Raw genomic sequence first — 13265 nt, forward strand, 5'->3', positions numbered from 1 at the left:
CTCCAGTCAGTCCCTTCCTTTCCAGAGGCTGTTTTCCCAGGGATGCTTCCAGCAGGCCCAGAGCTCAGGGGGCACTAAAGGATCGGAGGAGGGGACTTGCTGGTGGCAGTTTTGGCGTGGAGAGAAGAGAAGCCCTTGCGATGACAGAGCCACGGGGGGAACTCCTGCGGGAGGAATTCCTGAGGGGGGAACTCCTGTGGGAGGAATTCCTGAGGGGGGAACTCCTGTGGGAGGAACTCTTGGGAAGGGAACTCCTGGGGAGGGAACTCCTGGGGAGGGAACTCCAGGGGAGGGAACTCCTGGGGAGGGAACTCCTGTGGGAGGAATTCCTGAGGGGGGAACTCCTGTGGGAGGAACTCCTGGGAAGGGAACTCCTGGGAAGGGAATTCCTGAGGGGGGAACTCCTGGGGAGGGAACTCCTGGGGAGGAATTCCTGAGGGGGGAACTCCTGGGAAGGGAACTCCTGGGAAGGGAATTCCTGGGAAGGGAATTCCTGGGAAGGGAACTCCTGCGGGAGGAATTTCTGAGGGGGGAACTCCTGGGAAGGGAACTCCAGGGAAGGGAACTCCTGTGGGAGGGAACTCCTGGGAAGGGAACTCCTGTGGGAGGGAACTCCTGGGAAGGGAACTCCAGGGAAGGGAACTCCAGGGAAGGGAACTCCTGGGAAGGGAACTCCTGGGGAAGGGAACTCCTGGGAAGGGAACTCCTGGGGAAGGGAACTCCTGGGGAAGGGAACTCCTGGGGAAGGGAACTCCTGGGGAAGGGAACTCCTGGGGAAGGGAACTCCTGGGGAAGGGAACTCCTGGGAAGGGAACTCCTGTGGGATGGAACTCCTGGGGAGGAATTCCTGAGGGGGGAACTCCTGGGAAGGGAACTCCTGGGAAGGGAACTCCTGCAGGAGCTCTGCCAGGGGGACGGGGAGCGGCCGAACACCTCGACAGAGCGCCAACGCCGCACGGAATTCCAACGCCAGCCGGAATTCCAGCGGAACTGCCCGGAACGGGAGGGGAGGGCGGAGGCAGGGGCATGCTGAGGATGGTCTCGAGTCAGACTAAAGGAGACAGAGGGGCCCTGGCGGGGCTCAGTAGGTGCTGGCCGAGGGCGTGGTCAGGCGCTTCCCGATGTAGATGCTGCAAGGGAAAGGAAAGCTGGTGGGAATGAGCCCCGGGAATGGAGGCTGGGAATTGGTTTTAAGTAATTCGCTATTTTGGGGAATTATTTAGGTTGATGGTTTCAAGGTGGAAGCGAAAGAAAATGTAAATTAAATTAGTTTATGGGGTATAAATATGTATTTCTAGATTTAGGTGTATATTTAGACAGTTATATATAATATAGTTATATATATTATATAGATATAATATACACATTATATATAATATAGAAATATATAATCATAAATTTAATATAATAAAACACACATTTTCATAAATTTATATTTTATATATTTATATTTATATACTCTATATAATATAATTTACATATATAATTATTAATTATATATTATATAGATATATAATATATATGATATATATTATATTAATATTAATTATATATTTAATATAATAAAACACACATTTTCATAAATTTATATTTTATATAATTTATATATTTATATTCTGTATATAATATAATTCACATATATATAATTATTAATTATATATATTATATAAATATATAATATATATAATATATATTATATATTGATATTAATTATATATTTAATATAATAAAACACACATTTTCATAAATTTATATTTTATATAATTTATATATTTATATACTATATACAATATAATTTACATATATAATTATTAATTATATATACTATATAGATATATAATATACAATATATATTATATATAAATATAAATTACATATTTAATATAATTAAACACACACTTTCATAAATTTATATTTTATATATTTTATATATTTATATACTATATATAATATAATTTACATATATAATTTATATATAATATGTATATTTTTGTATCTATGTATATTATCATAGGTTATAAACAATAATATATTGATTTTATTTATATATTTATACGTTATGTATATTATCCTAGCGGACCAATAGTATCACAATATATTTTATAAATTTATTTTATTCATATATTTATACATTATGTATATTATCCTAGAGTATCAATAACATCATAATATATTGTATAAACTTATTTTGTTTATATATTTATACATTGTATGTTATAACATATTATAGTGTATTATCAATAATATTATATTTCATATATTGATTTTATTTTTATATTTATATGTTATATTATCATAGATTATCAATAATATATTCATTAAAATTTATTTTATTTATATATTTATATATTGTATGTTAGAATATGTTATATATTATCAATAACATCATAACATTTATAGATGTCTATTGTATTTATTTAAATATATTACAATATGTTATCAGTAATATAACATTTATATATATTTATTTACTTAGATATTTAGATATATTATAGATTATCAATAACATCATAACATTGATATATATTTATTGTATTTATTTAGACATTCAGATCTGTTATCAAGATTATCAATAATATCATATTTATAGATGTTTTATTTATTTATTTATTGTATAACACATTATAAGAGATTATCAATAATACCATATTTATATATTTATTTTATTTACTTATATATTTAACAAAAGTTCATAATCATATATTTATAGATAATTATGTATTAATATAAATAAAAATTAACAAAAATAGATTTTTATTTTTTAGTTTAGTCTCAGTCCTTTCAGACACTGATAATCAAATGCCACAAGTGACACTTGCAAAGATGATTTAAAAGTTCACCCGTGCATTTTCAATACAAAAATCTTTATATTTGGGGAGAAAAAAAACACATTAAGGGCTTTTTTTTTTTAATTATTATTTTTAATTTAAGTTTTTCAGTTGAATTTCATTTTCAACTTCAGTTTTCCTGCTTTTCAGCAGGACCTGAATTAGGCAGGGAAAAGCGAAGGCACGTGCAAAAGTTGAAGGGAAAAATTAAGTTTCAACACTTACCCTAATCCCAGAGCCAGAACGTGAGATATGAACAGGGATGGAATGAAAACCTTAAGGAATTCTGCAGAGAAAATGCCACCTTTTTTCATTGCTCCACTTTTTCTCATACTTAGGGACACTGAACGTTTGGGATGTCTGAAATGGAATTCCCTGGAAGAAGAGGGGGAGGGAGAATTCAACAAAATTCTTTTTGTTTCCCTTTTTTTTTCCCCTCTCTTTTTTTTTTTTTTGCACAGATTTTTGTAGGAATATTGATTTATTTATTTCTTTTTTTTTAAATACAAAGAGCTAGAGATCAAAGCACAAGATCCCTTACACAGAGTAAGGAATCAAAGAGAATTACAGGAGGGGTTGTGGAGAGACCACTTAGACAGGACAGACACAAAGGGAGCAGGAGGTCTGAGAGAGGGAATTTCAGGATGTGATTTGTTGGCAAGAGCCTCATTTTTTTGTCCCAAACAGAGCTACAGAAGTCTGTATTTTAATAAAAAGGCTTCAAGGATCTCAAGGTTTCCCCTTCCGTGGATGAACATTACATATTTTCCATAGAAAGACAAAAAGGGACAGAGAATTTAGATTTGCTCAACACTCTTCCACTCAATAAGCCAAGACTAAATCCCATGAATCCCAGCTCCAAGTACCCAGCTCTCCCAAGAATTGCAATTTAAGCAAGAAACCTGTTGTGGGGATTTATGTTACTTTCAAATAATTCTGTTGCTATTAAGATTTTCATAGTTCATTGGTTTGACTTTTTGCAGCCTCCCCAAAGAGAAATTGAAAACTGAACTTTTCCTAAGCTTGGAAAGCCAGAGTGATTCCTCTCCTTCCTATATTCCTTAGAAAATATGAATATTCATTCAGAAAAGCAGAGTTTAACTCACTTGGGAGGAATGTTTTCTGGCCTACTTGACCAGTCTGACACCCAGTCTGCACTTTTCTTCAAAACTTCCAATTCTTTCTCTCCTTCTGCTGCTTCTTCTTCGGACTGAAAACACACAGGGGACAAACCTTTTAACACTCAATTAGCTCCTCCTCGGGCTGTTGAACTGAGAGTGACAATAACAGTGGGGAAACGATAAGAACCCAACTGGTGGCACCTGATAAACCACCAAGTGTTCCTGATTGTTGGGAAGAGGTTTGATTTTGCCAACACAAGAGTCAGTAAACCACAAATTTTATTGCTACATCCAGGATTTCCACATCGTTGCAAGCTGTTTGTTTAACTAACAACAACAACAACAAAAAAAAGGGATTATTTTACTGCTAAATAAAGCAGAACTATGCAAAAAAAAAAATATTTGCAAATAGTAAAAACATTGAGTTGATGGCATTCCATTTAAAGCTCACAGAACGTGCCTGAAGCACAGAAAGTCGAATAAAAAGGTTCCAAAACCAGTATTTTGACTTCTTAAATGGTGTTAGTGGCAATTTGAAATTCATATTACTTGCCACTAGCAGCTTGTACTGACTGCAGCAGGAAAAGGCAAGCACTCACTGTAATTATATGATCCAAACTTTTAGCTTTAAATCACTGGATGCAAACGTTACCACGCAGGAAAAAACAATAAATTAGTAAGACTAGACTGACTCGGGCACAAACTCCTCCTGAGCATTAAAACAATTTGCTGAGTGACTCTTACATTAAAATAAGATAAACCACTCACAGCATTAAGTGGGAAGCACAGCAAAAGCAGAACTAGGGCAGTCCCCAGTGAGATGCAGAGCTCACCAACACCTTCCCTGGGCTCGTTCTGGCTCTCAGGGCAGAACTGCCCCAGCCCCAGCTCTTTGACAGGATTAAAGGCAAGGTTTCACTCTTCCAGGAATGCTTTTTATTTGTACTGCTGGAGACAGCAGATTCTACAATGTGATGATCAAACTAAGAGTTCAGTCTCCTCTCAGTTTGTGGTGTGGAGATTACTCACTGTCATGTGAGGGAGTGCACAGCAATCACTGCACACCCTCCAAGCCTGGGCACAAATATCAACATTTCAGCCCAGGTCTGACAGCCAGTGTCACACAGCAACACTGCCGTGGAAAAGCATTTCTCAGCTGCAGAGATGTTCTTCCCCTCACTCCAAAGCTATTCATCTCTAAGCCACATTTCAAATAACACAAAATATAAGCCTTTTCACATCACAAACACCTTGCTCTACCCCTCAAGTCTACATCAAACATCCACAACTTACAAATATATATTTAAAAGTGAAGAAGTTTTAGAAGTTAACGAAGAGAATACCTGAGAACTACTGTCTTTACTTGTGTGCATTTCCACGTCAAAAGTTATCTGTCCATCATCTTGGGGTGAAGGGCTAAAGAAAAATTTGATTTTGTTATGTCATTTTGTCAACTGAAGAACCATCGGTGTAGATAAATGTCAGCTCAGTCATTCCCACATGCCCCTCTGCTTGCTGCTGAGACAGACCACACCACCCTTCACACCCCAAATACCACTATCAGAAAGTCTTCCAACACCCCCCACCTTTGCAGGTTTTTTTCTATTTACAACCCTACCTTTCTCAACAGACCATAGAAAAGCAAACTCTGCCCAAAATTCCACCATCCACAGAAAAGCTGTAAAAACCCCTTTGTCCTTTCAGGCAACACTGCCAGCATTGTGAACTACACCTCTTTTTGGGGATACCAGGGTTACCATAAACTCCTCCCAACGCTGGAGCCCAACAAAGATCACCCCGGGAAAAAGCTTTACAGCCACGGGATCAACCATTGAACAGCAGAGCAGCAAACACTCCTTTACCTGTCACAGTGGGAACTACCTCTTGAGCTGCTCTGTCCTGACTCGTGCTGGGCATCCAGGAGGATCCTCTCCATGTCCCCGTTGTGGATGGAGGAGGAGGAAGGGACGTGCTCCAGGCCCCCGTTCTTGCCGCTGCCGTTGTCGGTGCTGTTGCCGTTGCCGTTCATCTGCAGCTCCACCCAGGAACCTGCGGGGCACCCAAAGGTCACCTCAGCAACAGCCCCACCTCATCAACCAACCCCCTGTTCCCTTTATCACCCCCCTCCAGAGGGAATCCCGGCCATGCTGCCCTCAGATAACCACCCACTGCCCCAGCAGAGCTCATCAACACGGGCCACACACGAGAGGGACACGTCTCCCCTTCCCTCATCAACAAAAACACCCCAAAAAGCTGGTTTGGTGCTACCAACCCCTGGAGCTGGTCAACAAAATGTCCCCTCTCTCCTCAATTATTAATACCTCCATCAGCCACGTTTTTTGGAGCTTCAAGGATCTGCATTTATGTTCTACATTCCTTTCTGACACTGGATTTTCATCCCCATGGCCCTCACTACAAAACTCCCTCATGTGCAGCTTTCCTTTCTCCTTCCTCTGCTCCCAAAGGCCCTGAACCAACCCCTGATTTTCATGGACATCATTCCATTCCCAGGCCTCAGCCAGTTTGCTTTGCCTTGGCCCAAACATCTCCCACCTCTCCTGTCCCACCATCACATCAATTCCATTCCCCAATTCCCACGCTGGGAATTCCAAGGACGGGGTTATTTCCACATGCACAGTAACGTGACATTAGAATATTTCACTGCTAATAAGAACTGAGGAGCAGCAGAAACCCAGCACTCCCACACCTCATAACTGTTAATAAATTCAGAGCCTTCAGCCTCTTCCACCTGCTCCTTTCTCTTTATTTTCCTGAGCCAGGGAAAGCTCTGTAACCTAAAAGCTCAGATTTACTGGTGTTCCCCCCTTTTATTTCAGCTAAACCTATGGAATATCCATGTGAGATTCAACAGGAGCAAGAGGGTATCGTGGCTGACAAGAGCAGCTCCTAAAAAGTTCAAATATTCTGCAGTTGAGGTGAGGATTTTTATTTTTAAATGTCTTCACTTGTATTTTATGTGCAGATTAACTAAGTGCAAGACTATATACGTTCATCAGTGACACGTTTCTACTGGAAACAAACAGGTTTCAGAAATATTCTTTATTTATAAACACACTATTTAATTATCCTGAGGGTAAAGATAAGACAGACTTTACTGCTCTGTATATTCCAAATATTTAAATACACTCCCTATCCAACTGCAATTCCAACCTTGTCTTTAAGAATCACTTGACCTTAGAGCCATGATACAGAGGGAAAGATCTCCAAGTTCTTATTTTGCTGTCAAAAGAACATTATTTCCCTCATCAGTCAAATAATGATTTCATACATGTATATTAAGTCATCACAACTCCTGTGTAATTCAATTTATGCCACCTAAAGGCAGGTGCTTTCGGGGTTGGGGTCTTTTTTTGTATTTGGCTGATTATTTAATTTTTTAAAGTTTGGAAATCTTCATTACTGAGGTAAAAATCGTCGAGGGGAAAAAAAAAAGCCTGAAGATACAACATCTGAAACTACTTTTTAATCATTATTTGTACAAGTTATAATTTTAACACTGATTTTTGACTTATGCATGATGCCATTGCAGTGCTGACCATGCTCTGAGGAGTCCTGGTGGTTCACAGCCTGGATTCCCAAGGTTGTATCCACAAACAAGGAATTCTGGGAGTGCACAGTCACACTCTGGGCTTTTCAGATAATCAAGTGTTAACTGGGAAGAGGCAGCTTTGCCCAGTCAGCATCACCCAGAGACCTTGTTATTCCACATTTGTGATGAAGGCTGGTGTCTAAATTTCAAAATAAAAAGGCCAACCTAGAATCAGGAGGGTTGATTTGCAAGAAAAACACCTTCACACCTGCAGAAAAGCAGGCTGGTCAGAAGTCAGGTCAAAAAGCTCTGTGTTCCCCATAACCATTGTGGGGGAGGGAGAATTAAAACACTCAGGGTCTGCAAAGCCAGCCAGGATTAAAAATGAGCAGCCAGTGCCAAATAATGTGAGAAAACAGAGGGCAAAGGAAGGTGGTCAGAGGTGGTCACTCTGATCTGCAGCTCTTCAGACCCTCCACAGCCCCTCAGATCCTGCACAAATAAAACCTTCAGGAATTTCTCCCCTCCTTGCCTTTATCTAAAACACACCCCGGCAGGAAGAAAACCCAAATTAGCCCGTGAGTAAAGAGTGCCAGGGAGCAGGAGGAGCTGACAGGAGGAGCTGACATGAGGAGCAGCACGTTCCCAGCTGACCTCACCGGGAATGACTCAAAACACAGCCGAGGAAGCCCAGGCTGACACGGGGCTCAAACACGCTCCTGCTCCCGCTGGTGCTCAACAAGTCTGGGAGAGGGAGCCAGAGAGCCCCACCGGCCTCAAAGGATCGTCAGAGGGACACAAATCCCCGTTTCTTTAAAAGGATGGGCAGGAAGGTGTTTGGGAGTTAACAGCCCAACTAACAGAGGGTGGGTTTTGCCCCAAGCCTTTTGCAGAACTAAGGAAGTTACTTTAATCGCCCGCCTGAGAACTCTTAATTTACAATATTTCTACTTGACAGTACAACGGGAGATGGGCAGAATTAACAGTGACAGAATTAACAGTGACAGAATTAACAGTGACAGAATTAAGAACCGTGGTGGCATCTCCTCCCTTCACAAATAACATAACACACATTCCTTGGGAAAAAAAAAAAAAAACAAAACCCAAACAACTTTTTATATGAAGGGTATTTTTCTCCAAATTTGTTTGAATTTTGTCTCTGCTCCACAGCTAATTATTTCGCCGTGAACTGATATACACTGACTTAATTCCACGTTTTTCTATAACTGGTGACCTGTTTAAACAACGGGAGCTAAACATGTTGGGGCAAAAGGGCCTCATTTTGTTTATCCACTCTGTGATTTCACTTGGCTGGGTGTGGTGGATATATCAGAAATTACATTCCTGTACACATTTTATAGATATAAAAATATTCCAAAGCAGCAGCTCACAAGAAGTCTGATGCGTGGTCAACCTGAATAAACTTATAAATATCACTTTTACAATGAAGTAGAACATTAATAGAAAACAAAGAAATGAAAAAATAAAAAAAAGAGAGGGAAAGAAAGTCAAGCAGATTCCCATAATGGTAATTATTAAGCAGATTTTCCATGACAGAGATAGATGGGCTCTTGCCTCTTCTTGTCAATATGTAACAGAGCTTTATAATAATTAAAATATAGGAAGCATCTAGAACTCCCAAGAACAAGCAGGTTTTTTCCCCCCACCTCTGTGAACCCAACAAAGCCCAGGTTACCAGTTTTACTCCCAGCTCTCTTGCCCTCCAAGTACTAAGGGATCTTTGAATAGAAGGCCCTAAACACGGGGAGCACAACATGAATAGGTGTCTGAGCTCATTAGCCTGAAAAGGGTCACTGAAAAGTTGAGATAATGGCAGAAAATGCACCTCTGCCACCAGAGCATTGAGCAGTGGTCGAACATCTGACAGCAGCTCCAAGCCTGCGAGGGGCTGATGGGGGGCATTTGTTTGGTTCAGGGGGCACAGACTGTCAAACATTTCCTCCCGTACCTCGTGCTCACCCCCCTCCAGTAAATCACGGAGCTGGGGGAGCCTCTGATGCTGATCCAGCAGCAAGCCCTACGTGGGCAGATCCAGCCCCGGCTTTACCGAGCCCTGGCTGCTCCCACCTCCCGGCAGATTAACGCGTCCCACGGGCACCGCACCGACAGCAGGGAAACATCAAAACACACAAGCGCCAAACGCGGCCATTCCTAAAGCGCTGGGCAACTCTGACAAGAGTAATTCGCCAGAATACCTGTTTGACTCAGGTAACGCTGTTTTAGCTGCCGCGGTTATCAGGAGATGCAGCGCTCCCACAGCACAATGGCAGCGTTACGAAATGGGCACAGTTTATTCCCCCTTCAGACAATCGCCACCGAGCTACGGGAAACCAACCGAACCCGTATGTTTCGTGGTCAGTTTAACTTCGTTGTAGCAGTTAATCATTAATGCTATTTATTCACCTCTTCGAGTGCAGTATTCTTAATAATCAGGCGGAAGGACAAATGGAAAGAGCCGTTTAAAAGGAAGGGAAAGCATCTGCCAAGTAAGTAGCAGAGCCTACATGATGTGCCTCACTGGAGTTATCCCGGGAACAAAAGGATGCAGCAGAGCAGCTGACAGAGACGCCGGATATAGAGGGGAATAGCTCACGTCAGTGCTATTGACTCAGCCACTGAATAAACTCATTCCCACAGCCGCGCTCCTCCCCCTACCCCGCTGTATCCCCATCTTCGCCGCTCGGGTAAACTCGGCGGAGCCACGGGGCGCGCTCGGGGGGGGCTCGCTGCCCCTCAGCCCGCCGTGAGGGGCGGCCGGCCGGGACCCTCCGGGCCGCACCTCAAATCCGCTTTAACCGCCCCAGAAGAGCCACGAGGCCCCTCCGCTTTCCCGGGCCGCGCATCCAGCGGCTCCCGCCGGCCGACGCTCCGGGAACACTCCGGGAATCCCGGGTTCCCCCGCGCCGCCCTCAGAGACCCCCTCCGCGCCCGCCGTTACCCCTCTGCCCCCCGCCCGCCGCCGCCGGGGCTTTTATACCCGCTCCGCCGCCGCCCATTGGCCCCCGGCGGCTCGCGCGGCGCGGCCTCCGCCAATGGCGGCGCGCGGGGGTCGCGGCCCCCGCGGCCTCTCAGGGTCCCCCTCCGCCCCCCCCCCCAGCGCCATTTCCCGCCCGCGGCCCCCGCGGGGCCGCCCCGCACTCACTGTTGAGCCCCGGCTCGCCCTGCGTCGCCTCGGCCGGCGGGTTGTTGTTGTTGTTGTGGTGCTGCTGCTGCGGCTCCTGAGGGCTGGACATGGCGGCGGCGGCGGGAGCGGCGGGCAGGGGCGACCGGAGGAGCCGCTGTGGGGCAACAACAACAAACCCGGGGCTCTCCCGTTCCGGGGCCCGGCCGCTCCCGCCCCGCCCACAGCCCCGGCGCGCCTGCGCAGGCGCGGCGCGCGCCGCTCTCCGCCCTCCCGCCCTCCATGGCGCGACCCGCGGCCGCGCACGTCCCGCGCGTGCGCAGGGCGGGCGGCGTCAGGGCAGCGGGGCGGCCCGAGGGGAGCGGGGGCACGGAAACGCACAAATAAAGAGTTATTTGCGGTGGAAAAGCCGCCCGAGGCCGTCGCATCCCACCTGTGGCCCATCCCCACCTCGTCCCCCAGCCCAGAGCACTGAGCGCACGGCCAGGCCTTCCTTGGGCACCTCCAGGGATGGGGACTCCAAACCTCCCTGGGTAGTTACAATGTTAAACCAACCCTTTCCAGGAAGGAATTACTCCAATATCCAACTTGACCCTCCCCTGGCACAGCTTGGGGCCGTTCCCTCTCCTCCTGTCCCTTGTTCCCTGGCAGCTCCCCCCTCCTGTCAGGGGGTTGCAGAGCCAGAAGGTCCCCCCTGAGCCTCCTTTTCTCCAGGCTGAGCCCCCCCAGCTCCCTCAGCCCCTCCTGCTGCTCCAGCCCCTTCCCAGCTCCGTTCCCTTCCCTGGACACGCTCCAGCCCCTCCGTGTCCCTCCTGAACTGAGCATCCCAGAACCAATCCCAGGATTTGAGGGGCCTCCCCAGTGCTGAGTTCAGGGCCCTTCTTGGTCCCCCGGGCACTGTGAGGGACCAGAGCCTCAGGTAACTTTGAGCCAACGATGAGGTCCGTGAAACACAGTTAAGACACTCTGAACTAATGTTTTTTAAGATTAATGTCCTCCCCAAACGATGCCTTTAGCACACAAACCACCCTGGAGCATGGTTGGTTTTTTAATCATCAGCAGTGGCATTGCTGTTACAAAATTGGACTTATTTCCTAACGGGGATGCAAAACGAGCTACAAAAAGTCAAATGGTGAGTGTGCACCAGTTTCCTTTCCGTATGAAAATGAAGAGACAACCTCAGGTTATTTGCTGAGGAGTAACATTTGAATTTCCATGGAAGAGGCTTTAAAAATGCAGAGAAATAGATGCAAACACCTGCCTGACCCTGCTGAGGTTTCTTCAGGCGTTCCACAAGTAGCTTCAGTACGGATTTACCTGTTGCTTTTGTGAAATTATCATATCCAGAAAATGAGGTTCTTCTAAAATTACTGATTTCAAGAGATAGTTTTGAATAGAAAATCAGGCAGGTCCCTTTCTCAGCAGAGTGATTTCCAGGGGCATTTGGTGTGGCACTGAGCAGATTCTTCTGCTTCTCATCTCCTTTTTCTGCATTCTCTGACAGAGAGAACCAGCAAGAGTAACTTATTTAAAAACAAGTTATTTCATTTGCTTTCGCAGCTTGAGAAATCATGAGCTTCGTTCTGTTTGACATCACCTCAACTTTAAGGTTTATTTGGAGGCCCAGAGTCTTTTTGGTGGAACTTTGTAACTGAAGTCCCATCTCAAACACACACATTATATATATATAAAATATATATATGAATATATATATATGAATATATATATGAATATATATATATGAATGTGTGTATATATATATATATATATGAGCATTTTGCTTCCAACAGCTGTAAAGGAGCCTTTTATACCATAAATTCCTCCCATCAGCAGCCATAAAAATATGAATTGTGGTTTTTAACATTACAGTACCCACAGTAGGAGTTCACAGCAACAGTCAGACTGAAGCCACACAGACACAACTCCATCAGTGTTCTTTGTTACCTCCCCGTTGCAAATGCAAAGAAATCACTTTATTTCTGTGCCAGAACTATTTCAAGCTAGAGAAAAAGCCTGTATGCACAAGTGTCACAGTCATCCTGTACTAGAATACCCATTTCAAGTGGTTTTTATCTTCATCTCCACTAATGTTGGCCATTTAAAACCCACCTTTTTTAACACCACCGTTTCTTCCCAGTTTGACTGCACGCCCTGAGTGACAACTAAATATCTCGTGGAAAATCTGGATGTCTCTGGGATATCACTGGGAGAGAATTAGCCACGTGTAGTACAAAGCAAGCAGTGATTAAAGCCATTTAATCAAACATGCTTACAGGTGGAAGGGCCGCAGAGACACCCGAGATTGGAGTCAGAACAATGAGCTACTTATGATTTTAAATAGAAAACCTGCCCAGGTAACCCCATCCCACTTTGCAGGCCTAAAATCACAGGTTAACAGGACTGTTTGTCACCTCCCTCATTCAGGAAGCTTTTGCCACAACACTTGTGGCATGAATATTTATCAGTCAAGTGGGACTATTAAAATTGGTGAGTCAGAAATAAATTGATCAAGATTATAGAGTGAGTCACTGCAGAGCCAGAAATAGCATTCACAAGGCCTGACTTTGAGCCCTGTGCTCGAGCCACTCCACGGGTTCCTTGAGGCATTTAAATGATGTAATTAA

At 44.0% G+C, this 13265-nt stretch overlaps 1 protein-coding gene across 3 annotated transcripts; it reads right to left on the reverse strand.

The window, feature by feature from the left end:
• Positions 1-979: 979 nt before the first annotated feature.
• Positions 980-10865, reverse strand: BNIP3L (BCL2 interacting protein 3 like). 3 transcript variants are annotated; one of them, XM_032712444.1, is made up of 6 exons: positions 10663-10865; positions 5812-5998; positions 5293-5365; positions 3935-4038; positions 3054-3203; positions 980-1130 (listed from the first exon to the last, which is right to left on the reverse strand). In XM_032712444.1, exons 1-6 carry the CDS (start codon positions 10751-10753, stop codon positions 1082-1084), a joined length of 654 nt encoding a protein of 217 aa, XP_032568335.1. In that variant the 5' UTR covers positions 10754-10865; the 3' UTR covers positions 980-1081. The 3 variants fall into 3 exon arrangements, with proteins under 3 accessions (XP_032568335.1, XP_032568336.1, XP_032568337.1); XM_032712445.1 differs by lacking the exon at positions 10663-10865 and adding an exon at positions 10300-10428; XM_032712446.1 differs by lacking the exon at positions 10663-10865 and adding an exon at positions 9924-10155.
• Positions 10866-13265: the final 2400 nt, after the last annotated feature.

The sequence above is a fragment of the Chiroxiphia lanceolata genome, chromosome 28, assembly GCF_009829145.1.
Source record: "Chiroxiphia lanceolata isolate bChiLan1 chromosome 28, bChiLan1.pri, whole genome shotgun sequence".
NCBI classification, from domain to species: domain Eukaryota; kingdom Metazoa; phylum Chordata; class Aves; order Passeriformes; family Pipridae; genus Chiroxiphia; species Chiroxiphia lanceolata.

Bases quoted from the DNA above. Each gene is read 5' to 3' on its own strand.
- BNIP3L (XM_032712444.1), bottom strand. From the start codon at position 10,753: ATGTCCAGCCCTCAGGAGCCGCAGCAGCAGCACCACAACAACAACAAC. The intron at 5,999-10,662 runs GTGAGTGCGGGG...GGTGCCCCGCAG, and splicing joins GGGCGAGCCGGGGCTCAACA to GTTCCTGGGTGGAGCTGCAG. The intron at 4,039-5,292 runs GTATTCTCTTCG...GTGTGTTTTCAG, and splicing joins GTAAAGACAGTAGTTCTCAG to TCCGAAGAAGAAGCAGCAGA.